The following is a 27,865-nucleotide window of genomic DNA, read 5'->3' as shown; positions in this document are numbered from 1 at the left end:
TCTTGCAATACATAAACAAAACGGATAGGTTTCCAGTTATAAAGAAAAGTGGTCAGCGGTGATATCAAGCTTCTTGCCAAGAAGACCTTGAACAGGTTCAAACTCCAAAGGCACGGTATGGAATTTCTTCTTCATCTCCTGCTCAAAAAGCTGCAACAGAGATCATGTGTGTTAACATATATTTAGAATATTTCTACAGTCCAAAAAATGCATAGAAAATCCACGGTAAAGGCCATACGGAAGTAGAGAAATACAAGAGCACTTTCCTACTTGTACCTGTAACAGACAGCAATAAGGGAGAGAGCCCAGACTTACTACAGCCAAGTCCATGCACCCAGCTTTCAATACATCTCAATGTAAGACCTGTGCAGAAGGATGCTAGCTGGGCTCCATTCCCATTCTTCTCTATAGCTGCAGCAGACATCGCAGGCCTCTTTCACATGTCCGTGTTTTGCTCATTGATTTCTATCAGCCAATACTAGGTATAGGTCAACAGAGCCTTTCCCTTATACCTTATGTCTGTGGAGGCTCCATTCCTGGTTTTGTCTCACAATCACTGATGGAAATCACTGACCAAACACTGACTGTGTGGAAGAGGTCTTACCTCTGTGCCCCACTTACTATTCGTGTACAATCCCTTTATTGGAACCGGAGACAGATTAGTCTAACCTGCTTATATCACCGTCATTAGATGCTGTAAACCTGCCAGGAGGTACTAGATCTCCGAATATTCACCTACATCTGCAGGGCCCGTGCAGTTAGAAGGGCTTTCCGAGACTTTTGAACTGATGACCTATGCTCCGGATAGGTCTTTAGTAACTAATTGGTGGGGTCTGACACCTGGGACCCCCGCCAATCAGCTGTCTGAGAAGGCACCGGCTTGCAGTAGCGCCACAGCCTTCTCTCCGCTCACCAAGCACAGCACCAGCCATTTGATAGCAGCTGTGCATCCGTTTAATAGCTGTGGCTCGGCCATGAGACCGATGAACATGACGTCACATGGCCTAGGGAAAGGTGCAGGAAGGCTGTGGCGCTACTGCAAGCGCCGCTGCCTTCTTAAACAGCCGATTGGCGGGGGTGTTAGACCCTCACCGATCACATACTGATGACCTATCCTCCAGAAAGGTCATCAGTTAAATTTTCGGAAAACTCCTTTAATGCCTCATCATATCGTTCTGCATCCTGTATGTAGCCGATGGATCTAAATATTCAGGCATGCGACCTCCGCGGCTGAAACGGATTATTTCTTACAATCACTTCAGTCTCTCTGTATAAACACAGACATCATCAACTGATCAACTGGAATTAGTTACTAGGAGACCACAGGGAAGATGTGTTAATATGGTAATCCCTACCTCATAGGAGGACAGCTCCAGCAGCTCAGAAATGTCACTCTCTTGTGCGGACAAGGCCCGGCTAATTACATTGGCAGCTCTCACAATGTTTGGGTAGTAATGATTCTGTAAAGCCTGGTGTTAAGAAAAATGAATTTATATTAAGAAAAAAAACCCATCAAGGACTGCCAGGGAAAAAGGAATGGTCCAGTTCAGTTACATTAACTCAGTGCCATGAAGTCAATCCCCACTATTCAGGTCAAGAATTTTGTGCGATTCATTTCTTAAAAGACCCGTCACCATGAAATGCAGTACGTATGGAGGAGCTGAGCAGGTTACACCGCATTTCCTGGCGGCAGTTCTCTCTGCATAGGCGACATGGATTTAAAGGGAATCTGTCATTATTTTATCTGAGAAAAGCAGAAACTGACGACACAGACCCCGATGAAAAGATTGGGCCACGATTTTGACCCTGTTGGTTTCTTAAAATCCCTGTTGATAGCTCTAGTATGAGCCAGCTGCCCTGCCCTACCACAGATGATTGCCAGCGTTCTTCTCATACCGTGTACAGGAAGAAGCTGCCCGTGGGAGTTCATGACTACCAGGACTCCTGGGCATGTGCCCTGTATTGAGCAGACTCCAGTGGCCACTCACACTGAAGCTACTCAATCAGGATCTCCATCACCAGTTTGTGCTGCCCTCAGATAGGGGCTGATATCCTTTAAGAGATAGCATGCTGCTTGCCTGCAGCCACCACTAGAGGCAGCATTCAATGTATATCAGTATGCCGTAACTTATCAGCTCCTTCTATCGTCATCTGCCGGTACATGTTACAGGTTTATACTAGGGATCGACCGATATTGATTTTTTAGGGCCGATACCGATAATTTGTGAACTTTCAGGCCGATAGCCGATAATTTATACCGATATTCTGGGAATTTTCATTTTTGAGAAAAAAAATAAAAATTCCTACACAAATCTGCTGAAAATTAATATGTTTATTGTTAATGTGTATTTTTTTTGTTTATTTTTTTTATAAATCTTTTTCATTTATACTTAATATTTTTGTGTTTTTTTTTTTTTTTTTTACTAACTTTTAGTCCCCTTAGGGACTAGAACCCTTGTCCTATTCCCCCTGATAGATCTCTGTCAGGGTGAATAGGAGCTCACACTGTCCCTGCTGCTCTGTGCACACAGCAGCATGGAGCTTACCATGGCAGCCAGGGCTTCAGTAGCGTCCTGGCTGCCATGGTAACCGATCAGAGCATCGCAATTTCACTGCAATCGGAGGAGGAGGAGGGGAGAGGGGACCCTGTGGCCACTATTACTATTTACTATTGGCCGGGATTGGGATGGGGGTGGGGGGCGCACTGCGCCACCAATGATTAATACTGGGGGGCTTGGGGGGGCGCACTGCGCCACCAATGAAGATAAGTCTCTCAATCATTCATATACAGGAGGCGGGAGCTGGCTGTAGAATCACATAGCCGGCTCCCGACCTCTATGAGCGGTAGCTGCGATCCGCGGCACCTGAGGAGTTAACTACCGCGGATCGCAGCTATCGCTCAGAGGTCGGGAGCCGGCTATGTGATTCTGCAGCCAGCTCCCGCCTTCTGTATATGAATGAATGGCTTATCTTCATTGGTGGCGCAGCGGCCACAGCCCCTCCCCTTATGTTCTCTCCTCTCATTGGCGGCAGCGGCGGCAGCAGCAGCACAGGGGGAGGGAGACACTGCTTCCTTCTCCCCTGTGCTGCGGAGGGAACACAGAGAGCGCTGAGAGCAGCGCGTTCTGTGTTCCCAATACGTTATCGGTATATCGGCAAAATAGATGCCGATACCGTTCAAAATCCTCAATATCGGCCAAACCGATAATTGGTCGATCCCTAGTTTATACAGTATCAAGATAGCAAGTCTGTAAAAGTTAAATTGCTACAAATTTAAAAACTAATTTTTTTCACTTAAAATTGAACACTAATAATAATAATAATAATAATAATAATAAAATCTTTCACTAGATAAGACTTAGGCCATTTTCACATTTGCGGCAGTGTGAACCGGCAAGCAGTTCCTTCGTCTGAACTGCCCGCCGGATCCGCCGATCTGGATGTGACTGAAAGCATTTGGGAGACGCATCCGGATGCGGATGCGTCTCACAAATGCATAGCAAGAACGGATCCCTCTCTCCGCTTGTCAGGTGGACAGACGGATCAGTCTTCTAGCTTTTTTCACATTTTTACCAGTCTGCGCATGCGCAGACCGGAAGGATGGATCCAGCACTAATACATTCCTATGGGGAAAAATGGCATTCAGGCAAGTCTTCAGTTTTTTTTCGCCGAAGATAAAACCGTAGCATGCTGCGGTTTTATCTTTTGTCTGATCAGTCAAAATGACTGAACTGAAGACATCCTGAACGGATTGCTCTCCATTCAGAATGCATGGGGATATGCCTGATCAGTTCTTTTCCGGTATAGAGCCCCTGTGACGGAACTCTATCCCGGAAAAGAAAAACGCTAGTGTGAAAGTACCCTCACTTCTTCCCATAATGTCATTCAAAGCTCAAAAAAACATACATGCAGTGGTGCATGAAACCTTCAGAATTTTCTATATACTTCTACATAAATTTGACCTAAAGGTACATCAAATTTTCACAAAAAGCAGATAAAGATAACCAAATCAAAACACAAGAGTTTGAAGGTGAAATTAGAGTTGAAGCACAAAAATCCTTGGCATTATATAAGCCAGATTTTTAATAGCTCATTACAGGTGAAGCTTTCTGGATTACAAAGACATGCAGCCTTGATCAAACGTGTTGAGGTGCAGTAGAAGCCTGCCAACATTACCACAGGACATCTAATGTTCATTCACCACCTTAGGCTCTAAAGCAGTGATTCCCAACAGTATTACCACAGGGGAACCCATGAAATGTGTTTTCATGCTTGAACACCACTAATGGCATTCTGCCTCAGTTGAGCATTATAGAATTTTTGTCCAGTGCTATAATTTGGCTCAGATATGTTTAATGTTTCCATGACAAACACTTATCAACTGTTACTGTCAGGCTGAACAACTTTCCCTAATACTTTACCTTTAAACTGCCCTTTGTTTCCTTTTTAACCTCCTGTAGCCATCAGACCAGGAATCTGCAGCGTGCCTTATGTTCACGCTGAGCTCGCTGCCAAGGGCGTTCCGTCTCCAGCCCTGCCAACTGCTGGGGACAGATTCTACCCAATTCGCAGTTGGAGGGGATGGACAACTTTTCCCTACACGTCTAGTAGTGTGTGCTGTGTGGGAGCAGGAGAGGCAGAGCAGCAGAACATGCCGTCTTCACAGTGAGAAACTTGGTTCAGTAGCTGGAGTTACCATCCATCTGATGTATCCCTAGGGAAACACTCTATAGACTACTGAAGACCTTTCACTTCTAAGTGAATACATCAGATGGACAGTACCTGCATTCCAGCCACTGAAATAACAGTTCCTTACTGTGAAGATGGCATTCCCTTTCTTTTGCAGCTTGGTCACTTAAAATCTAAGGGAACTAATTCAGGACACTTCAATCAGTTCCTTTAGGGTATCTGCAAAAGGGGGCGAGTGAACACACAGAAGATCTGCACGAATTTCTGTGCACCCAATCCGCATTAAAAACCACATCTTCTGAGGATTCTGGTGATGATTTGATGCGGTTCATTTCATTTGAAGAGGGTGAAACCCACAGCTAAAACCGACATGCTGCGGATTTAGAAATCCACATGGCAGTAAAAAAGCCTCTAAATAAATCCCATGTACACTATCTCATACACCAGGGATCAGCAACCTCCGGCACTCCAGCTGTTCTGAAACTACAACTCCCAGAATCTTTTTTATACTCCTGTGGGAGTTACAAGAACAGCAGAGTAACTGTGCATGCTGGGAGTTGTAGTTTCACAGCAGCTGGAGTGCCGAAGGTTGCTGATGCCTGTCATACACTGTGCTGGTACTGTACAGCTCTGCGCTTTTTCTGCACAAGAATCCAAAAACGCTGGTATTCTGCAACGCGTGCAGGTGGCCTTGGAATACATAGATCATCAGGAAGTGCCCGCTCATATTTCTCTCCAAGAAACACATTTTCTAGATCACGTCTTTTACTGCCATTCAGCATATAACTCCACATAGCAGCAAGTAGGACATACAAGATGGGCATCAATTTAATTGTCTTTTCTTGGAAACACTGAGATGTTTTAGTTTCTGGGTGAGAGACTGGAGGAACACTTTAAAGGTAATTTTTTGGCTGAAAAAAATGGTACATTTTAATATATGCAAATGAGCCTTTAAGAGTAATGCGGGCGTTGCCATTACACTTAGAGGCTCTGCTCTCTCTGGAATGCTCTCTGCACTTTGATTGACAGGATCAGGCAGTGCTAATGTGATCACGCCTGGCCCAGTCAATCAAAGTGGAGAGGGTGCGGCACCTGCAAACTCCTAGAGGCTCACTTGCATATATTAAACCTCCATTTTTCTCAGCAATGCGGGCACATATGGACATGGGACTAACACAGATGTCTTCAGCTGCTAACTGCACATGTAACAGATCAGCCAGTTTCATGGGTACAAATCTGCTGACAGAAGCCCTTTAAGCAGGATGAAATCATTTTGCATTGCCCATTATAAAAGTCACAGGGAAATGTTTCAGTTTTGGCAAGGCAGTGATGGAGTTACCTCTATCTCCCAAAGAGAACTTTCCAAAGCGCGACTTTTAGCTGGATCTTGCTCCTCTATGATAAACGGATCTGATGCCATACCTAAAGAAAGTAAAAAAAATTTTTTTTAAAAAGACCATTTATATGCAAGAATCATCTATCAACTATAGCTGTCTCTTTCAGGTTTATTAAAAGGCACGATATTCATCATTTAAAACCAGTGAATGTGGTCAGAATGATGACAGAGCAGCAAATCCTCGATTCTGGACAGCACAATACATGTGAATGGGCTTTTTAAAAACTATGTAGCACAAATCAATCTGAATGGACTTTGCAGCATGTACCACAGGTTGCACATCAGGAAAGTAATGTATTTACATAGATGTATTCTAACAGTGCTGGATGGTGGAGAAGCGTCAGCTCTTCAATTGCTGATATAGATTTTAATGGAGAGAGCTGTGAACAAATGCACTCGCCTCTTCTAGTGAAGAATATGCAGAAGCTTGGAATAGGCGACCCTCATTCCCCTGACAGTCCGAATGTCTTTCACATATATATGGCACATCCTGTGACTTATTTTTAACCACGAAAAACTATACATCAAAGAAATCTCTCTGAAATAAGACATTTAAAATATAAGTCATTGATAGGCATCTTGAACTCTAAATGACTACAGAGACATATTTGAAATTCAGGACACAAGAAAAGCAGAGAGACAACGCTTAGGGAGGCTGAAATGCCAGATTTTCTAAAAACATAAGAAATTACACACAGTATATTTTTAACATTGGGGGGGTGATCCGGGAAAAGATATTGACGACCTATCTTCAGGATAGGCCATTAATATCAGATCTGCGGGGGTCTGACATGGAACCCCTGCCGATCAGCTGTTAGTAGAGGCCCGGCGCTCTGAGTGCCACGGCTTTTCCTGGGCCAGTGATGTCACCATACATCGGTCACGTGGCCTAGCTGCAGTTTAGCCCCATTCAAGTCAATGAATCTGAGCTGCAGTACCAAGCACTGCCCTGTGCGCGATAAGCTGACAGGAGTCCACAGCGCTCACCGGAGCTCCTCAACTCATTCTTGGATTCAGATTGCAGATATTCCGTCAAATTGACTGTAAAGGCATAGTCACACTTAAGATAAAAGCTGTGGCGCTGTGAAGCAGCAAATCCAGAACAATATCTGTACTTGCAGCACAGATTTTAAATACGCGGCAAATGTATATGATAATTTTCGGAAAGAAATCCAAACCATTTGGGCAGATTTTGGACTGTGGAATACCGGAGGATTCTCTGTAAAATCCTGCCACATGTGGCCATACCCTTAAACATTCATCGTTACTTGGTTGAGGACTGATAATGGCCATGCAGTTGTGCGGTAACGGTCAATCTGAAAAGCGCACACACGTGGAACTGTAACCTAGCAAGTTTTGCCACTGCTCTAACCTCCTTCAGCCGAGGGTCGATGTATAAGGGGTCGACAAGATGGATGTCTCCGGATCAGATTGCAAATAAAAGGAATTATCATCACCAGGACTTGTGGGGGTGCTGTAATGGATAGCCGCGAAAGGCGCTTGGCAAAGGCAGCAACAAGGTAAGCAGGTAAATGCCTGGAAGAAAATACAAATAAATGTAAATTGTAAGATGTTGCAGAGGAGAATTCCCATGTAGCTGCCAATTAAAAGACTTCAGGCCAAAAAAAGTGTTGTAAATCTTACGTGGATGACAAGAACAAGTTGGCCAAATGAAAGAAGCGGGCTCGATATTTCACATGAAACACTGAAGGATCCAGAAGTGAATAAAGCTTTTTATAGAAATCTGGGTATTCTCTGAAAGATCAAAGCACAACATATCAAGCAGTAAAACTACAGCTTTAATAGGTTTTCTATAGCAAAGAACATGTTATTTGTCTCACTGCCCCTTCCAAAATTCAAACCAGTTGTCCAGAATTAGTAAAATAAGGATACTTTCTTCCAAAAACAGCACAGGTTGTATGCTGTATTGCAGCTCAGCCCCAGTGCCTCCAAAGGAGCCGAGCTGAAATAGCAGACACAATCCATGGACAAGGGTGGTGCTGTTTTTGGAAGAAAGCAGCAATTATATGCTGGACAACCTCTTTAACTAATGTAGTGTATGGGTGAACAATCAGTACTGCCACTAGCTGCTGTCCATACTAGGGTTGTCTGGATACCAAAATTTTGATTCGATTTAGATACCATAAAAAAGTATTGCGATACTTAATACCATTCGATACCACGCGAAAAAAATAAAAACACCAAAAAAGCTGCATGCATTTTATGCAACATCTGACCCATAATAGAACCGTCCTATCCTATTTTTTGGGGGGACAAGAAGACAAAAAAAATAAAAAATGGCGAATCGCGTTTTCTATTACGGCATTAACCGCATAGGAGATATTTTTTTATATTTTAATAGTTTGGACTTTTTGGATGTGGCGATATGTAATATGTTTATTTACTGTTTATATATTTTCTATGTAAAATTGGGAAATGGGGGGGGGGGATTTAAACTTTTTTTTTTACTTTTTTTTTAATAACCATTAGCCCCCTTAGGGGCTAAAACCTGGGATCTTTTAATCCCTTGTCCTATTCACCCTAAATGAGCTCTATTATGGTAAATGGGACTTTACACTCTCCCTGCTGCCTAGTGCTTTGTGCACACAGCAGTAGGAAGCTTACCATGACAGCCAGGGCTTCAGTAGCATCCTGGCTGCCATGGTAACCGATCAGAGCATCGCAATTTCACTGCTGGGGCTCCTATCGGAAGCTACCACTGCACCACCAATGCAGAGGGGAGAAGGGGACCCTGTGGCCACTGCCACCAATGACTAGAATACTGAGGTTGGGAGGGCGCACTGCGCCACCAATGCAGATAACTAACCTTTTAATACAAATACAGGAGGCCAACAGCAGAATCCCATAGCCGACACACGACCTCCATTACAAGGTGCTGCGATCCGTGGCAGTTAACCCCTCAGGCGCCACACCTGAGGGGTTACCTGTCGCAGAACGCAGCGCATAGAGGCCAGGTATGTGATTATGCCGCGGGCGCCCGCCGCCTTATTTGAATTTAGGGTTGTTGCGGGTATCAAAATTTCGATACCCAATCGATACTTTCCATTTTTTCTATACTGGGCTGCGCAGTCTAGTATCTCCGAACATGAGCGCGCTGCTGTCAGCGCACTCATGTTCTCTCAGCAGCACAGGGGAGAAGGAAGCAGTCTCTCCCTCCCCCTGTGCTGCTGCTGCCACAAATGAACGGAGAGAGGGGCGGAGGAGGGGCGGGCGCACTGCGCCACCAATGATAGGACTTTTCCTGGGTCCGGACTTAGTTAAGAATTAGGCTACACAGAGCGGCGCCCAGAGATGTCCCAGCACTTACTATTATTCCTGGGCGCCGCTCCGTTCACCTGCTGTGCCCCATTACTGTCTCCTGCTCCATATGCTAATTGCTATTGGAGCAATGGGGAGGAGACAATAGCTTCTCTAGTGGGCGTTCCTTCTCCCTGCGCTGTCCAATCCCAGCGCAAAGGAACGCCCACTAGAAAAGCTTCCGTCTCCTCCCCATTGCTCCGATAGTAATTAGCATATGGAGCAGGAGACCGTAATGGGGCACAGCAGCCGAACGGAGTGGCGCCCAGAAATAATAGTAAGTGCTGGGACATCTCTGGGCGCCGCTCTGTGTAGCCTAAAACTTAACTAAGTCCGGACCCATATAAGGTGGTCTTTAACACATAATACAGGAGGCAGGTGCCAGCAGCAGAATCACATTGCTGGCACCCTGCCTCTGACAGGGAGCTGCAATCAGCGGCAGTTAACCCCAGGAAAAAAAATAAATATATAATATTAAGTATAAATCACCCCCTTTCCCAATTTCACATATAAAATATATAAACAATAAATAAATAAACATATCGCCACGTCAAAAAAGTCCAAACTATTCAAATATTTTTAAAAAAATCTATGCGGTGAACGCCGGAACAGAAAAAATAAAAATAAAAAACTGCGCGATTCGCCATTTTTTTTAAATGCGGAATGCACGTGGCTTTTATTGTTTATTTTTTCGCGTGGTATCGAAATCGAATCAAAAATTTGGTATCGCAAAAACTCTATTTGAATTAATGGGTTAGTTATCTTCATTGGTGGTGCAGTGCGCCACAGCCCCTCCCCTCCTCTCTCTTCTCATTGGTGGCAGCGGCACAATGGGGAGGGAGGGACTCCCTCTTTCTCCCCTGTGCTGCTGAGGAGAACATGGTGTGTGCTGAGAGCAGCGCGCGCCATGTTCTCTGATGCTAGGCTGCGCAGCAGTACAGCCTAGTATCAGCAAATGGCAAATCCCGGTATCGTATCAATCCGGGTACAAAAGTATTGATTGGGTATCGATAATTCGATACCCAGTGCAACCCTAGTCCATACCCTGCTGGACAGAAGCACATTTGATCACCTCCCTGTGCAATAAGCTGTGTTTCTGTAGGAACATTGCTGTGCCAGCAACTGCAAGGCTGCGATGGACGCCTTCCTCTGCAGTGAAGAAAAGTATTGACTGGCTAAACAGCCGCTTGCCACATAATTACAAGGTATGTTTATGTAGCCTACATTCACCAATGAGTGTTTCCCTCTGCAGTGAGCTAAAGCACTCATCAGTTACTGAGCGGCGCCTATCACAAAAGAATTCTGACTATATGAATGGCATCTGCTGCGTCTGTCCCACAAAGATACAGAGTCCTAACCATTCAAGGGTGGCTGGTCAATAGTGAATGGGGAGGGTATAAAATGGCATGTAGAATGTCCAGCATTAAGACCGACAGCACATGGTCGTGTCCATATTGCAGACCACAAAACAAAGACCTCGGCAATGTGTGCCCCACATTGCGGTGCAGACCTATTAACTTCAATGGGTTTACGATCTGCATGTTGTGGGCAAAGATAGAACATGTCCGCAAAACGGACACGGCCGTATGAATAAACTGTAAATAGTGAGGTCCACAATAGTTTCTATTAGAGAGGTCCTGACATTATCATGCAAATAGCTGGCAGTGTAAGGCATACTGCAGGCATGTGAGATCGCTATTTTCCCTAGTCGCTGCTCCGTTCCCCGCCCGGTATGTAAATTCATCCCATCGGTACAGGGAGGAGGACACGGCCATGTTTCTCAAGGGGCATCAATCTGCATCAGACCATACTTATAGCCTAATGTGATCTTGCTTTGCATGAACAGATTAGGTACTTTTTTCCTGAAACACTGGAGGACTTTTATGACACAACAGTAATGAAGTAACTGGACATGACAAGCCTAATTGCCCATGCTTTCCCAAATAACGACGACGTAGCACACTTAGGGAGTGTTCACAGATGGCAGATTTGCTGCTGGATTGTTCTACATATCCACTCTTGTCACAGTCTACAACTCCAATCATGCATTACCATGTAATACACCCATCCAGAACAAAACAACTGAAGCTATAACGTAAAAGGTCCTACAGGTACAGCATGTGGCAATTTATGTGTATAACTACAAAGTATTTATAGTCATAAAAAACATGACGACCACTTACAAATTATGCTGGTGAATCAGTACAAAAAGCCCATTTAGCGCAAGAAGACTTATTGCTCCACCTAAGCAAGTGTTCAAAAAGCAGAAAAGGGATGTTAGAAAAGACAACGGTAGTGCCACAACGAGTTGTACTGAGCTTACTTCTACTTACCAACGTCGTAAGCCGCCGTAAGAAAGTCTATCATCAAAGCGGCTTTACTCATGTGAGGCAATATGGACTCATGGAGGATTAAAAGCACCTTCTTGTACAGACTCACTGATAGCTGGGAGGAAATAGACATGAGAATAAAGGCAGGAATTAGACCTACCGGTAATTGATTTTCCACAAGTCCGGCATGACTGTACCACATGGATCAAATACTGGTGCGGTCATGAATGATGGCCCGGAAATCTTGCCGACCACCCACTGCCTATACACGTCTGGGCAATCAACATATCTCTGCACTGTATTTTTAAAACATCTGTGCAGAGATCGCAGGTGCACACTAAGCGGGGAGCCAGCTGTCAGTGACATAAGGGCTCATTATAGAAAAGGCAGGGATGGTTTTTCACCGTTTCTGCTTTCCCCATCGCTGAATGAGCACCGTGCATAGAGTCCAGTGACCGCCAGGACCTGGGCGTTTGCAGAGCTGGCTGGGTCTTAGCAGACCAAGATCATCTCTGCAGGGAAGCTGTACAAGCTGAGGGCTGTATTGCCCCTGTAACTGTGGTTTTTGTATCAGCACCAGTAACAGGAGAAATTAGCAATAAATGTAAAAACTTATGTCCCCTAAAGGTCTTGTGTTGCATGTTGTCCTATTAATAAATAAAATGTGAACAGACTTTACCCATTTATAAAAAATAATACCCCAAAAAATACTAAAAAATAAAGCCCCATGTATCATCAAAAAGGAGCAAAAATAATTGACATAACCAAATGCGAAAAAAAAAAATGTCTTTCAAAGACGCAGGTATTAAAACGGAAAAGGCGTCTGGTCAGGAAGCATAATAACAGGAGTTAGCACGTAGGCAACTATGCAGCCGAATAGAGCCGGCTCTGCAAACAAACCTTGTGCTTCAGGAAGCCCATCCAGACTCTCTCAAAGGCCTTCTTGTGTTCCTGTAAGAGAAACCATGAACGATTACTGGCAAGTCAACATTGCAGAGCTAATGCCGCACACGCAAATACTCCATTTACCTTCAGTTTTGCTGGCTTCCAGTCCTCTACTTTTTCTATTTCAGAAATAAATAAATAAAATAAAAAGTGACCAGGACATACGCATAAAAACTGAGGCTGCGCCTTACATGTACATACTGCATAGTACCTACACAGCAGAATACATGGTATGATGCAGAAAGCGATTAACCTTTCAGCAAGTGGGAAAACACAGTTCATGGTCATGTGAAGGTGCTGCCCCCAGCAATCAGACACCAACTGCAAATGGAAACTACACCTTTACTGGTAAGGGTCCATTTACATGTCCATAGTGCATTGCGGATCCACAATAAACCTGGCCAGCACCCTAATAGAAATACCAATTCTTGTCCGCAATTGCGGACAAGAATAGGACATGTTCTATTTTTTTCCGGAGCCGCGGGCCGGAAGATCAGCGGTGCATCTCCGGAAACACTGTGTGCTGTCCGCATCCATTCCTGCCCCATAGAGAATGAACGGGTCCGCACCTGTTCTGCAATTTGCGGAACGGATACAGACCCATTATTACGGACGCGTGAATGGAGCCTAACTAGGATGAAATCCCCCACTTGTTCCTTGCACGCATTTTTATTTTATTTTATAAATCTGAAAGGGAATGTGTCATCAGAAAATGATCTATTGTTTATTGAGTTTTTTATTCTTTTTATTTTTCCATGTCACCATCTAAATTGCAGTTTTCAGACGGGCCACTTGGTCTAAAATATGTTAAAAGAGTTTTCTGAGATTTTAATACTGACGACCTATCCTCTGGATAAGTCATTAGTATCTGATGGTGGGGGACCAACACCCAGGACCCCCCCAATCAGCTGTTTGAAAAGGCACCAGTGCTCCTGTGAGCACCGCAGCCTTCTCGCATCTTTTCCACGGCTGATGAACGACACGTTGATCTGTCATGTGGCCTAGGCGGAGCTCAGCCCTATAGAAGAAGTGAATGGGGGCTCATCTGCAATACCAAGCACAGTTACTGTACTGTGCTGTGCTTGGTAAGCACAGAGAAGGCCACAGCACTCGCAGGAGTGTTGGTGCCTTCTCAAACAGCTGATCGGCGGGGGTGCCGGGTGTCAGACCAAAGGTCAAGGCATAGGTCAGTTATAAAATCTCAGAAAACCCTTTTAAGACTTTGGTCCATGTAGTTGCTCTCAAAAGACATACAGTAGACAGGAGGGGACCCCATTGACTTCCATGGGAGTTTTCTAGGCATACTTTGTGACCTGTGCAGAGGTCAGAAGGGAGCTGATAAACTGTGAAATAACCTACTGTGAATGGTGGATTCGGAGTTATCTATATATAGGTGTTACTTGTCACTGTAATTCTGCCTGTGGCGATAATGGCTACTGAAAAATATCTGTAAAGAAGAGGAAATCATGACCTATTATTGGACCGAGGGGGCAGTGTGGAAATTGCAGGATATATATTTTAGTAAATATAGAGAGTGTCATGGAAATTTTTTTTATTTTTCTTTTAACATAAAATGTAATTTAAACAATAGCTCATTTTCTAATGACACATTCTTTTTACGTTTCATTGCCAGAGTTCATCTGTAATAGTAGACACACATACATCTTAGAAATTACAAAACTGAACATAATTAGCATTAGATTAAAGAAAAGGGACCACGAAGTATCACCACACAAAGCCCATATATAGGGTATTCCTACCTTTTGGTGCTAGGAGGAAGTTGGATAATTTGCTTTCAACTGGCATGTTAATGGATGACAGGAGACCAAAGCCATTGTTCAAGAATGTAGAATTTAAGGGCTGGAGAAAAAAAAAGGACATTTTACTATGCTCTGCTTATAACAGGAGTAAGAATAACGGTAAACCGTTTACATACTATATGATGACATCGTAAAGTCAGTAAGATTGCACACACACTACTTTCTTAACTCATGATTATATGTTACAGCCAGCATTCGACCACAGCGGCGTTCTCAGTTGCATTCGCTGCTTGTTCAGCGTCTGTATAGTGCTTGTCCACTGCCCCATCACACTGACTTTACTTTGAAAGACATCCAGTTCTAAACTGCCACAAGGCGAGTTTCCAACTTACCTCCTTAGTGTTCTGGGAGACTTGTGCAATCCTTTCATTGATCACAGACATGGTGTAGTATCGGACGTCATCATATTCCAGGAATTCTTGGAACCTAGATATTAGAGAAGAAGAATCCTTCTCTTCTTGGAGCAATCTATCTATAACAAGCTAAAGAGAAAACTACATAAGCCCACAAACCGTGTCAGAACTACATAGAATATGTGAACTATGACATTTTGGTTTACCTTCAACAAACGACGTGGAAACCAGTAACTATCTTTCCAACTGGCACTTTCCAAGGGGAACTTTCCTTCCAGCTGAACAAATTTCATAAGCATGCACAACGCCAGTTCCTGTAGCAGGAGACAAGATCAGCTGAAGCTTATATTAAAGGAAGTTTCCCGTATTGATGACCTATCCTCAGGACAGGTCACCAACATCAGATCGGCGGGTTCAGACTGCTTGCACCATCACTGATCAGCTGTTTGAAGACTCTGCAGCACTCGTGCTAACACTGCATTCTCTTCACTGTTTACCTGCTCATAGTCAACACCGCAGCAGTGAGCAGTGCAATTACAGCTCCTCTGTCCCATTCAAGTGAACGGGGTGGATAGGCTGTAATTACACTGCTCGCTGATCAGGTAAACAGTGAAGAGAATGCAGTGTTAGCACGAGTGCTGCAGAGTCTTCAAACAGCTGATTAGTGATGGTGCCAAGAGTCGGAACCTCGCCGATCTGATATTGATTACCTAGCCTGAGGATAGGTTATCAAGATAGGAAACTTTCATTGTAGTTCTCAATATCTAAGCCTTGGAGAAGAAATTTTAGAGGTTATTGTAAAATTAAAGTCGATAAACCATACTTTTTGCTTCTACTAGTGCAGGGATGCTCAACCTGTGGCCCTCCAGCTGTTGTAAAACTACAACTCCTACTATGCCCTGCCGCAGGGTGATAGCTGTAGACTGTCTGGGAATGCTGGGAATTGTAGTTTTGCAACAGCTGGAGGGCTGCAGGTTGAGCATGCCTGTACTAGAGTATATACCCGGCGCTGCTCGGGTGCAATTTTATGTATGTAAATATTTTCTAATGCTATTTCTTACCTAGAAATACTTGTTGTTTATGGTCCAATTGGAGAGGTAAAGAGAATATCCACCTTTTTAAAATCATTAAAAAAAAATTAAAGGTCTCCATACACATTAGTGTATAGTTGGCCGAACCTGTAGAGAACAGCGGATTTGGCCGACAGTTTACTGTTTAAGGGGAGCCTCTAACTCTCCCCCGACAGATGAAATTAATATTTCCCACTGATCCTTTTGATCTCCAAGGAGATAAGCTGCAGCCAGAAGTCTCTGGCTGTGGCTTTCTCTTTTCCTCCATTAAATACATATGCATGCTTGGCCGAGCCAAATGGGTATGGAGAAGCCAAGATGGAATCGGGCAAGACTGAATGTGTAAGGCCATGGTCATTTGGTCATGCCTGCAAACTTTCAAAATCCACTACTGCCCCAGGTGCCCACTCGTGGAGGAAATATCTTTGCACCTCTATTGGGAGTGCCCCATTGCATAGAGTCTGTTATATCTTACTGTACATCTCTGCTGAATTTCAGATTACCTGTCATCTCCCTGCATGTGCTGTCTAAAAGACAAACAGTTTGTTGCCCAAAGCAACCAATGATACAGAATGCATTTTATACACCAATGTAACTGCTGAGGCACTGCTTCTCACTCTGCCTCTCATCTCCCCTGCATTTCAGATTTTCTTTTAGGCAGCACATGCAGGATAATGACAAACTGTTTGTTGCCTATAGCAACCAATCACAGCACAGCTTTCATTTCACTATCGAGTTTCTTACAATACTGTAGACTTATGTTTACCAACCTGTGGCTCTCCATCTGTTGCAAAACTACCACTTCCATAATGCCCCACACCCTACAGCTATCAGGGTATGATGGAGTTGTAGTTTTGCAACAGCTAGAGAGTTACAGGTTGCTAAAGATATGTCTACAGTATTGTAAGAAGTGCTGTAACAAAATAAAAGCTGTGCCGTGGCTGGTTACTATGAGAAACAAACAGTTTATCTATTAGACAGCACAAGTAAAGAGATTACCACTCTAAATCAGAAAGAACCTTATTGTCACGCCCTGCCCTGTGAGTGATCTGAGAAGATCTGTCAGATTCACGTGCAGCAAGTCTATCTGACAGATTGCTTTGTTGTGGTGTTGGGCAGGATCCCACCCCCTCACAGGTTCTGCTCATTAGTTAGTTAGTGATGCTATTTATACCTGCCTCTTACTATAGCCCTTGTGGTTTATAGTTTCTTCTGGAGTTCTCTGTTGGTGTTTGGTGGATCTCCTGCTCCCAGTTTGTCTTCAGTTAAGTCCTCCTACCTTCCCTTCTGTTGTTTGTACTGGCTAGGCATTAGGTAGACGCTGGTTCCTTCATCTTGTGCAAGGAACCGGTTGTCTTTTCGCCTGCTCCCTAGCTGAGAATTTGTGTCAGTTGCAGCAGGGCTTAGGTTTGAGTGCATAAACACTTCTACCATCAAGATTTGTTCATGTTGGTAGCAGTCAGGAAAAGGCTCAGGGATTGTCAGGAGGTGACCTTTCCCTGTTCCCTAGCTGTGGGGCCTAGCCTGCTGTTTTGTTTAATTTTGTTGTGTTTGGTTTGCTTCCCTTCCCTCACCTTCCGTGACACTTATTTTCTGACAACTGACAGGGAGATGTAGATTGAGAAGCGCTGTAGTAAAATGAAAGCTGTGCTGTGGTTGGTCAATATGGGCAAAAATGAAAACTGCTATGAATGGGTGCTATGGACAACAGTGTTTTGTTAAACCGCACATGCAGGGAGATGAGAGGCAGGCTGAAATGCAGGGGTAAAAGAGAGGCAGTCAGAGACAGTGCCTCAGAAGTTACAGTTACATTAGTTTATACATTTTAAAGCATGTTGCATCAAAAACACAATACTTTATTAGAATCTTCTAGAACACTGCTGGCTGAACTTGACAACTGCAAATGCTATCAGGCTCTGGTCACATTTACACTATAGTTCCCATTAGTGTCACATGTCACATTGAAAATAGTTCCATAAAAGTGTTGCGCTCTTGTTAATTATCACATGCTATTTGCTAGCCCTTACCATTATAGCACTGAATGCATATGTCCTACTGACCTGAACCTGGAAAGAAGCAGCATGCAGAAGCTCCACCAGACAGGACACGCAGCTGTTGTACCGGTGCCTAATCCATATTTTGTACTTCTCTTCTGCGCTCAGTGAATCTGTCCATGCAAATATATTATAAATCAGAAAATATTTCACTGTAAACTAAAATAGACTATGTGAAGCTTCAAACTAATAAAAGAAAACAAGTTCAAACAGTTTCTCATGACAGAACATGTCAGCGTTTAGTTAGGCAGCACCATAAACATGGGATAATCAGTACGACCCAGTAACAAAAATCTCAAAGTTCGCTTGTCACCTAAATCTAATGCCCTCGTGCTAATTTTTTACGTGTCCGTTGTTTTTTTATTTTTGGGAGAAGTTGGGCAATGTGTTTTGGGGTGTCTTTTTACATATACCCATGCTGGGTGCTTTTATTGTGTAAAAAAAAACGATTTGATAGATATGCAAATTAACATAAAAGAGTCATATCTTACTTGTGTAACCAGAGAAGAGTCATATTTTCAAGCTCTGACTCATCTCAGGTTAATTTGCATATGTATCAAATCGGTTTTTTTACACAATAAAAGCACACAGAGCTATGGGGACTGGGTATAGCAGATGTGCTAGCGGCCATCTAGCAACCCATGTCCTCAGCTCTATACCCAAAATCCAGGTGACAGGTTCCCTTTAAACACCCTGAAAGACCAGGCCACTTTTTACACTTCTGACCTACACTACTTTCACCGTTTATTGCTCGGTCATGCAACTTACCACCCAAATGAATTTTACCTCCTTTTCTTCTCACTAATAGAGCTTTCATTTGGTGGTATTTCATTGCTGCTGACATTTTTACTTTTTTTGTTATTAATCGAAATTTAAAGATTTTTTTGCAAAAAAATGACATTTTTCACTTTCAGTTGTAAAATTTTGCAAATGCCCACAATGCCCAGACAGTACAAACACCCCACAAATGACCCCATTTCGGAAAGTACACACCCTAAGGTATTCGCTGATGGGCATAGTGAGTTCATAGAACTTTTTATTTTTTGTCACAAGTTACCGGAAAATGATGATTTTTTTTTTTTTTTTTTTTTTCTTACAAAGTCTCATATTCCACTAACTTGTGACAAAAAATAAAAAGTTCTATGAACTCACTATGCCCCTCACGGAATACCTTGGGGTGTCTTCTTTCCAAAATGGGGTCACTTGTGGGGTAGTTATACTGCCCTGGCATTCTAGGGGCCCAAATGTGTGGTAAGGAGTTTGAAATCAAATTCTGTAAAAAATGACCAGTGAAATCCGAAAGGTGCTCTTTGGAATGTGGGCCCCTTTGCCCACCTAAGCTGCAAAAAAGTGTCACACATCTGGTATCTCCGTATTCAGGAGAAGTTGGGGAATGTGTTTTGGGGTGTCATTTTACATATACCCATGCTGGGTGAGAGAAATATCTTGGCAAAAGACAACTTTTCCCATTTTTTTATACAAAGTTGTCTTTTGCCAAGATATTTCTCTCACCCAGCATGGGTATATGTAAAATGACACCCCAAAACACATTCCCCAACTTCTCCTGAGTACGGAGATACCAGATGTGTGACACTTTTTTGCAGCCTAGGTGGGCAAAGGGGCCCATATTCCAAAGAGCACCTTTCGGATTTCACTGGTCATTTTTTACAGAATTTGATTTCAAACTCCTTACCACACATTTGGGCCCCTAGAAAGCCAGGGCAGTATAACTACCCCACAAGTGACCCCATTTTGGAAAGAAGAGACCCCAAGGTATTCGCTGATGGGCATAGTGAGTTCATGGAAGTTTTTATTTTTTGTCACAAGTTAGTGGAATATGAGACTTTGTATGAAAAAAATAAAAATAAAAAAATCATCATTTTCCACTAACTTGTGACAAAAAATAAAAAATTCTAGGCACTCGCCATGCCCCTCACGGAATACCTTGGGGTGTCTTCTTTCCAAAATGGGGTCACTTGTGGGGTAGTTATACTGCCCTGGCATTTTCCAGGGGCCCTAATGTGTGGTAAGTAGGTAAATGACCTGTGAAATCCGAAAGGTGCTCTTTGGAATGTGGGCCCCTTTGCCCACCTAGGCTGCAAAAAAGTGTCACACATGTGGTATCGCCGTATTCAGGAGAAGTTGGGCAATGTGTTTTGGGGTGTCTTTTTACATATACCCATGCTGGGTGAAAGAAATATCTCGGCAAAAGACAACTTTTCCCATTTTTTTATACAAAGTTGGCATTTGACCAAGATATTTATCTCACCCAGCATGGGTATATGGAAAATGACACCCCAAAACACATTCCCCAACTTCTCCTGAGTACGGCGATACCAGATGTGTGACACTTTTTTGCAACCTAGATGCGCAAAGGGGCCCACATTCATTTTATGAGGGCATTTTTAGACATTTGGATCCCAGACTTCTTCTCACGCTTTAGGACCCCTAGAATGCCAGGGCAGTATAAATACCCCACATGTGACCCCATTTTGGAAAGAAGACACCCCAAGGTATTCAATGAGGGGCATGGCGAGTTCATAGAATTTTTTTTTTTTTGGCACAAGTTAGCAGAATTTTTTTTTTTTTTTTCTCACAAAGTCTCCCGTTCCGCTAACTTGGGACAAAAATTTCAATCTTTCATGGACTCAATATGCCCCTCACGGAATACCTGGGGGTGTCTTCTTTCCGAAATGGGGTCACATGTGGGGTATTTATACTGCCCTGGCATTCTAGGGGCCCTAAAGCGTGAGAAGAAGTCTGGAATATAAATGTCTAAAAAATTTTACGCATTTGGATTCCGTGAGGGGTATGGGGAGTTCATGTGAGATTTTATTTTTTGACACAAGTTAGTGGAATATGAGACTTTGTAAGAAAAAAAAAAAATAATTTCCGCTAACTTGGGCCAAAAAAATGTCTGAATGGAGCCTTACAGGGGGGTGATCAATGACAGGGGGGTGATCAGAGAGTCAATATGGGGTGATCACCCCCCTGTAAGGCTTCATTCAGATGTCCGTATGTGTTTTGCGGATCCGATCCATGTATCCGTGGATCCGTAAAAATCATACGGACATCTGAATGCAGCATGACAGGGGGGGGTGATCAATGACAGGGGGGGTGATCAATGACAGGGGGGTGATCAGGGAGTCTATATGGGGTGATCACCCCCCCTGGAAGGCTCCAGGGAGACGCCTGTATGTGTTTTGCGGATCCGATCCATCTATCAGTGGATCCGTAAAAATCATGCGGACGTCTGAATGGAGCTTTACAGGGGGTTGATCAATGACAGGGGTGTAATCAATGACAGGGGGGTGATCAGGGAGTCTATATGGGGTGATAACCACAGTCATTGACCACGCCCCTGTAAGGCTTCATTCAGACGCCCGTATGCGTTTTGCGGATCCGATCCATCTATCAGTGGATCCGTAAAAATCATGCGGACATCTGAATGGAGCTTTACAGGGGGTTGATCAATGACAGGGGTGTAATCAATGACAGGGGGGTGATCAGGGAGTCTATATGGGGTGATAACCACAGTCATTGATCACGCCCCTGTAAGGCTTCATTCAGACGCCCGTATGCGTTTTGCGGATCCGATCCATCTATCAGTGGATCCGTAAAAATCATGCGGACATCTGAATGGAGCTTTACAGGGGGTTGATCAATGACAGGGGGGTAATCAATGACAGGGGGGTGATCAGGGAGTCTATATGGGGTGATCAGGGGTGAATAAGGGGTTAATAAGTGACAGGGGGGGGGGGTGTAGTGTAGTGGTGCTTGGTGCAACATATTTACTGAGCTACCTGTGTCCTCTGGTGGTCGATCCAAACAAAGGGGACCACCAGAGGACCAGATAGCAGGTATATTAGACGCTGTTATCAAAACAGCGTCTAATATACCTGTTAGGGGTTAAAAAAAACACATCTCCAGCCTGCCAGCGAACGATCGCCGCTGGCAGGCTGGAGATCCACTCTCTTACCTTCCGTTCCTGTGAGCGCGCGCGCCTGTGTGCGCACGTTCACAGGAAATCTCGCGTCTCGCGAGAGGACGCACCGGCGCGTCCACCCAGAAGAGCAGGGCCGCCGCAAAGACGCAATCCTGCGTACGCCGGTCCTGAGGAGGTTAAAGGGGTTGTCTAGACTCTAGATCAGGAATTGGCAACCTTCGGCACTGCAGCTACTGTGAAACTGCAACTCCCATCATGCAAACTTAATTGGCTGTTCTTGTAACTCCCACAAAAGTAAAAGGAGGATTCTGGGAGTTGTAGTTTGAGAACAGCTGGACTGCCGGGGGTTGCTGATCCCTGCTCTAGATACTGATGACCTATTCTTAGGATAGTTCATCAATATCAGATTAGTGTAGGACCCCTACAGGTCAGCTGTTCTCAGCAGCTACCAGAAATGACACAGTGGTTGGAGCTGGAAGCAGACAGCCTCATCCATTGTGTAGTGGCCATCAATGGAATGGGAGCTGAGCTGCAGTAACCTGGTGCGCCCACCACACAGCAAGTTTGGAAAAGGTTCCCCCGCAATGTGTAAACCATGAAGACATCACCACAGATTGCCTCACTGACCACTGCAGCGTTGAGGGACAGGATTACCTGATGAGCTCTCATCTTCCGCTGGAAGGTCCCCAATATGAAGTTCTCCTTTCTCCAGTAAAGACTCAAAGAGCTTTGAACAGGTCCGGATGGCAGCAAGAACATCATCTTTATTTTCAGACTAAACAAGACAAATAGTACAAGCTGCTGAATACCAGACGGATGTGCAGGACACAGACTATATTAGGCAGGGGCATTGCTAGGGTCTGAAAACATCCGGGGCACATTAAAGGCATGCTTAAAGGGGTGTTCTGGTTTACACATATGAAGTGCAGACTGCAGTCATTATATAATACACTGCTCAAAAAAATAAAGGGAACACAAAAATAACACATCCTAGATCTGAATTAATTAAATATTCTTCTGAAATACTTTGTTCTTTACATAGTTGAATGTGCTGACAACAAAATCACACAAAAATTAAAAAATGGAAATCAAATTTTTCAACCCATGGAGGTCTGGATTTGGAGTCACACTCAAAATTAAAGTGGAAAAACACACTACAGGCTGATCCAACTTTGATGTAATGTCCTTAAAACAAGTCAAAATGAGGCTCAGTAGTGTGTGTGGCCTCCACGGGCCTGTATGACCTCCCTACAACGCCTGTGCATGCTCCTGATGAGGTGGCAGACGGTCTCCTGAGGCATCTCTTCCCAGACCTGGACTAAAGCATCTGCCAACTCCTGGACAGTCTGTGGTGCAACGTGACGTTGGTGGATAGAGCGAGACATGATGTCCCAGATGTGCTCAATTGGATTCAGGTCTGGGGAACGGGCGGGCCAGTCCATAGCATCAATGCCTTCGTCTTGCAGGAACTGCTGACACACTCCAGCCACATGAGGTCTAGCATTGTCTTGCATTAGGAGGAACCCAGGGCCAACCGCACCAGCATATGGTCTCACAAGGGGTCTGAGGGTCTCATCTCGGTACCTAACGGCATCTCAAGACTGTCAAATGTGCTCAGTGTGAACCTGCTTTCATCTGTGAAGAGCACAGGGCGCAAGTGGCGAATTTGCCAATATTGGTGTTCTCTGGAAAATGCCAAACGTCCTGCACGGTGTTGGGCTGTAAGCACAACCCCCACCTGTGGACATCGGGCCCTCATATCACCCTCATGGAGTCTGTTTCTGACCGTTTGAGCAGACACATGCACATTTGTGGCCTGCTGGAAGTCATTTTGCAGGGCTCTGGCAGTGCTCCTCCTGTTCCTCCTTGCACAAAGGCGGAGGTAGCGGTCCTGCTGCTGGGTTGTTGCCCTCCTACGGCCTCCTCCACGTCTCCTGATGTACTGGCCTGTCTCCTGGTAGCGCCTCCATGCTCTGGACACTACGCTGACAGACACAGCAAACCTTCTTGCCACAGCTCGCATTGATGTGCCATCCTGGATAAGCTGCACTACCTGAGCCACTTGTGTGGGTTGTAGACTCCGTCTCATGCTACCACTAGAGTGAAAGCACCGCCAGCATTCAAAAGTGACCAAAACATCAGCCAGGAAGCATAGGAACTGAGAACTGGTCTGTGGTCACCACCTGCAGAACCACTCCTTTATTGGGGGTCTCTTGCTAATTGCCTATAATTTGCACCTGTTGTCTATCCCATTTGCACAACAGCATGTGAAATTGATTGTCCCTCAGTGTTGCTTCCTAAGTGGACAGTTTGATTTCACAGAAGTGTGATTGACTTGGAGTTACATTGTGTTGTTTAAGTGTTCCCTTTATTTTTTTGAGCAGTGTACAACATTCAGTAACTTTCCAATATCTGTTATGTTTCATTTCCTCACCACTGTAGAAATCTTTGCTTGGGCCCTGTAATATTGATGGGAGTGGACCCTGGGCAACCCCACAGATCATCCCCTTCCCCACCACCCCCCCCCCCCCTCCCCTTGTACTTGTTCTGCTGATCTGCTACTTGCAAGCATGAGTTCAGTCACTTCAGTGCTCAATCCCATCCTGTGGCGCGCAGTCCCGCGAGACCTGGTCACACGCCGCAGGACGAGATTGCGCACCGAAATGACTGAACTCATGCCCGCAAATAGCGGATCAGCGGAACAAGTACAAGGGGGGGTAGGGGGATGATCTGTGGTGGGTTGCCCAGGTCCAATCAATATTAAAGGGCCCTGGAATAGCCAAATAAAAAAAATTAAAATGCTACCAGCATAACATTCGGGGCACTGGACAAAATATCCGGGGCTCAAGCCCTGAATGTTTTGACCTAACGACGCCCCTGATGTTAGGTGACTGTGTACCCAGTAAATGCTATTAGGCTCAGTTAAAGGGAACCTGACATCTCCACTGCTTTTAGCAGCAATAATTTTTAAAACCAGAACGATCTGAATGTCGGTGCTGATTTGGCTGTAACAAAAGTATGGCGTGTTAAAGGGAACCTGACATCTCGATAATGCCCCCCCAACCACCTGAATTACCTTAAGCCCTCTCGTTTTCAATGCTGTATTTTGTTCTGTTATATGATGGCATGTTGGAGGCGAGTCCTAGCATAGTCTGACTCTACCCAGTCAGCGATGCCATTGTCAGACTGGTTACCACCCCTCTGTACCCTTACTGCAGACTGCTAGCAATGCATTCATATCTAGCAGGAATAATAAAGGAACGGCACAATATAGAGTGATAAGAATAGATGCTCCAGAATTGTTATCAAACCAGGCATGTCAGCAGAGGTGACAGGTCCTCGTTAAGTGCATGGGATTTTGAGAAACCCACTCACAGCGTAAAAACTGTACCGAGACTTCAAGGCATGCTGCAGGAAGGACACCGACTTCACAGAGGAATCCATTCACTGCAAGCAATATGTGGCTAGATCTGCACCAAAATCAACTAGGAAATGTGACTGCGACTGATGAAATCCATGGCGGATTTCGGTAGATATTTTGTAAGCTCTCACTCCTTTTGTCATTATTGACTTGTCTGTCATGTTATTTATGAATGTTTGTACATGAACCCCTGCACTGTAAAGCGCTGCGGAATATGTTGGCGCCCGATAAATAAAGATTATTAGACCACTACCACGGTGTAACTTCTACATGACCCAAGTTGCCCCCACAATCTGTTATGGTGAACCTGTCCTAAGACAGGATGGGGATCGGGACATAAGGCTACTTTCACACTTGCGGCAGAGTGATCCGGCAAGCAGTTCCGTCGCCTGAACTGCCTGGCAGATCCGGCAAAACGTATGCCAACTGATGGCATTAGGGTACATTCACACTTGCGGCAAGACGGATCCGACAGGCTGTTCACCCTGTCGGATCCGTCCTTCCGCTATATTCGCCGTGCCGCCGCTCCGTCCCCATTGACTAAAAGCTCCGGTGCAGTACGGCAGTGCACGGCGAAAGGCCTGCATGTCCGACTTTTTAGTCCGGCGGCCTCTCACCGCGAACTGCGCCGGAGCTCCGCCCCGTCCCCGTTATAGTCAATGGGGATGGAGCGGCGGTCCGGCGGCATGGCGAAATAGCAGAAGGACAGATCCGACAGGGTGAACAGCCTGTCGGATCCGTCCTGCCGCAAGTGTGAAAGTACCCTTAGGCTGGTTTCACACGTGCGTTGCGGGAACATGCGCGATTTTTCCGCGCGAGTGCAAAACATTGTAATGCGTTTTGCACACGCGTGAGAAAAATCGGCATGTTTGGTACCCAAACCCGAACTTCTTCACAGAAGTTCGGGTTTGGGTTAGGTATTCTGTAGATTGTATTATTTTCCCTTATAACATGGTTATAAGGGAAAATAATAGCATTCTGAATACAGAATGCATAGTAAAATAGTGATGGAGGGGTTAAAAAAAATATATATATAATTTAACTCACCTTAATCCACTTGATCGCGTAGCCGGCATCTCCTTCTGTCTTCATCTTAGCTGTGTGCAGGAACAGGACCTGTGGTGACGTCACTCCGGTCATCACATGATCTTTTACCATGGTGATGGATCATGTGATAGACCATGCGATGACCGGAGTGACATCACCACAGGCCCTGTTCCTGCACACAGCTAAGATGAAGACAGAAGAGATGCCGGGCTGCGCGATCAAGTGGATTAAGGTGAGTTAAAAAAAAAAAAAAGTTTTTTTTTTTTTTTTAACCCCTCCAGCCCTATTGTACTATGCATTATGTATTCAGAATGCTATTATTTCCCCTTATAACCATGTTATAAGGGGAAATAATAATGATCGGGTCCCCACCCCGATCGTCTCCTAGCAACCGTGCGTGAAAATCGCACCGCATCCGCACTTGCTTGCGGATGCTTGCGATTTTCACGCAACCCCATTCACTTCTATGGGGCCTGCAGTGCGTGAAAAACGCTGAATATAGAGCATGCTGCGATTTTCACGCAACGCACAAGTGATGCGTGAAAATCACCGCTCATGTGAACAGCCCCATAGAAATGAATGGGTCGGGATTCAGTGCGGGCGCAATGCGTTCAACTCGCGCATCACATACGCGCGGAATACTCGCCCGTGTAAAAGGGGCCTTAGTAAGATCGATCAGGATCCTAATCAGTCAGAAAAATGCATTGAAATGCCGGAACAGTCTTTCTGGTGTCATCCGGCAAACAGTATCCAGCATTTATTTTTTTTGGTCTGCGCAGAAGGCCGGATCCGGCATTCAGACAAGTGTTCAGTTTTTTTGGCTTGAGATAAAACCGTAGCATGCTGCAGTTTTCTCTTTTGCCTGATCAGTCAAAATGACTGAACTGAAGACATCCTGAACGGAATGCTCTCCATTCAGAATGCATGGGGATATGCCTGATCAGTGCTTTTCCGGCATTGAGCCCTTTTGACGGAATTCAGTGCCGGAAAAGAAAACCTAATTCATTCAGCGGGTGCTCGTCCCATGGAGACCACTCCTATCTCCACTATATTACGGTATACGGCCTGAGAAGCCCACCTAGTATTCCCACCAGCCCAGCTATGGTAATTGCTGGTGCTTTGTGTGGCAGAGTGTAGGGTGCTGGAAGGGTCTTGGGATTAGTGGGGGTCCTGGCAGTCACACCTTGGTGCACAGTATGGACAGTGCTGGGGGGAGCGGGGTCCCCAGGGTGCTATGGTCTGTTCAGGTAATGTGGACTGTATACCTATGTACATAGGAACATCACTGCGGCACCGCACATGCGCCATTACCTCCAGATGTTCCAGGATATCAAACACCGAGTTGGCATTTGCCCGGCTCTGCAGCACCTCCCTGAGCTTCGTGTCCAGCTCCTGCCTCACGGACACGCCGTCCATGCCCCGGACCCGCTTTGCACGCTTTTCCTTGCGCGCCGCCATGTTTGCCCACGTGTAGGA

The 27,865-nt window shown here is 44.9% G+C and overlaps 1 protein-coding gene across 1 annotated transcript; it reads right to left on the bottom strand.

Annotated features, from left to right (window-relative positions):
• Positions 1-27,865, bottom strand: NOC4L (nucleolar complex associated 4 homolog). The gene is made up of 15 exons (XM_040416272.1): positions 27,701-27,865; positions 22,576-22,696; positions 17,982-18,088; positions 15,058-15,165; positions 14,831-14,980; positions 14,439-14,538; positions 12,763-12,797; positions 12,634-12,684; positions 11,737-11,848; positions 11,587-11,647; positions 7,730-7,840; positions 7,458-7,621; positions 6,029-6,111; positions 1,356-1,469; positions 1-150 (listed from the first exon to the last, which is right to left on the bottom strand). Exons 1-15 carry the CDS (start codon positions 27,845-27,847, stop codon positions 37-39), a joined length of 1,578 nt encoding a protein of 525 aa, XP_040272206.1. The 5' UTR covers positions 27,848-27,865; the 3' UTR covers positions 1-36.

The sequence above is a fragment of the Bufo bufo genome, chromosome 2 (assembly GCF_905171765.1).
Source record: "Bufo bufo chromosome 2, aBufBuf1.1, whole genome shotgun sequence".
Lineage (NCBI taxonomy): Eukaryota > Metazoa > Chordata > Amphibia > Anura > Bufonidae > Bufo > Bufo bufo.
The sequence above is the reverse complement of the archived record's forward strand: the minus strand, read 5'-3'. Positions and strand labels throughout refer to the sequence as shown.

Coding starts and splice junctions, on each gene's coding strand:
- NOC4L (XM_040416272.1), bottom strand. CDS start 27,847: ATGGCGGCGCGCAAGGAAAAGCGTGCAAAGCGGGTCCGGGGCATGGAC. Junction 14,981..15,057: donor TTCCACGTCGTTTGTTGAAG/GTAAACCAAAAT, acceptor TTTTCTCTTTAG/CTTGTTATAGATAGATTGCT. Junction 14,539..14,830: donor TCTCCCAGAACACTAAGGAG/GTAAGTTGGAAA, acceptor TTTTTTCTCCAG/CCCTTAAATTCTACATTCTT.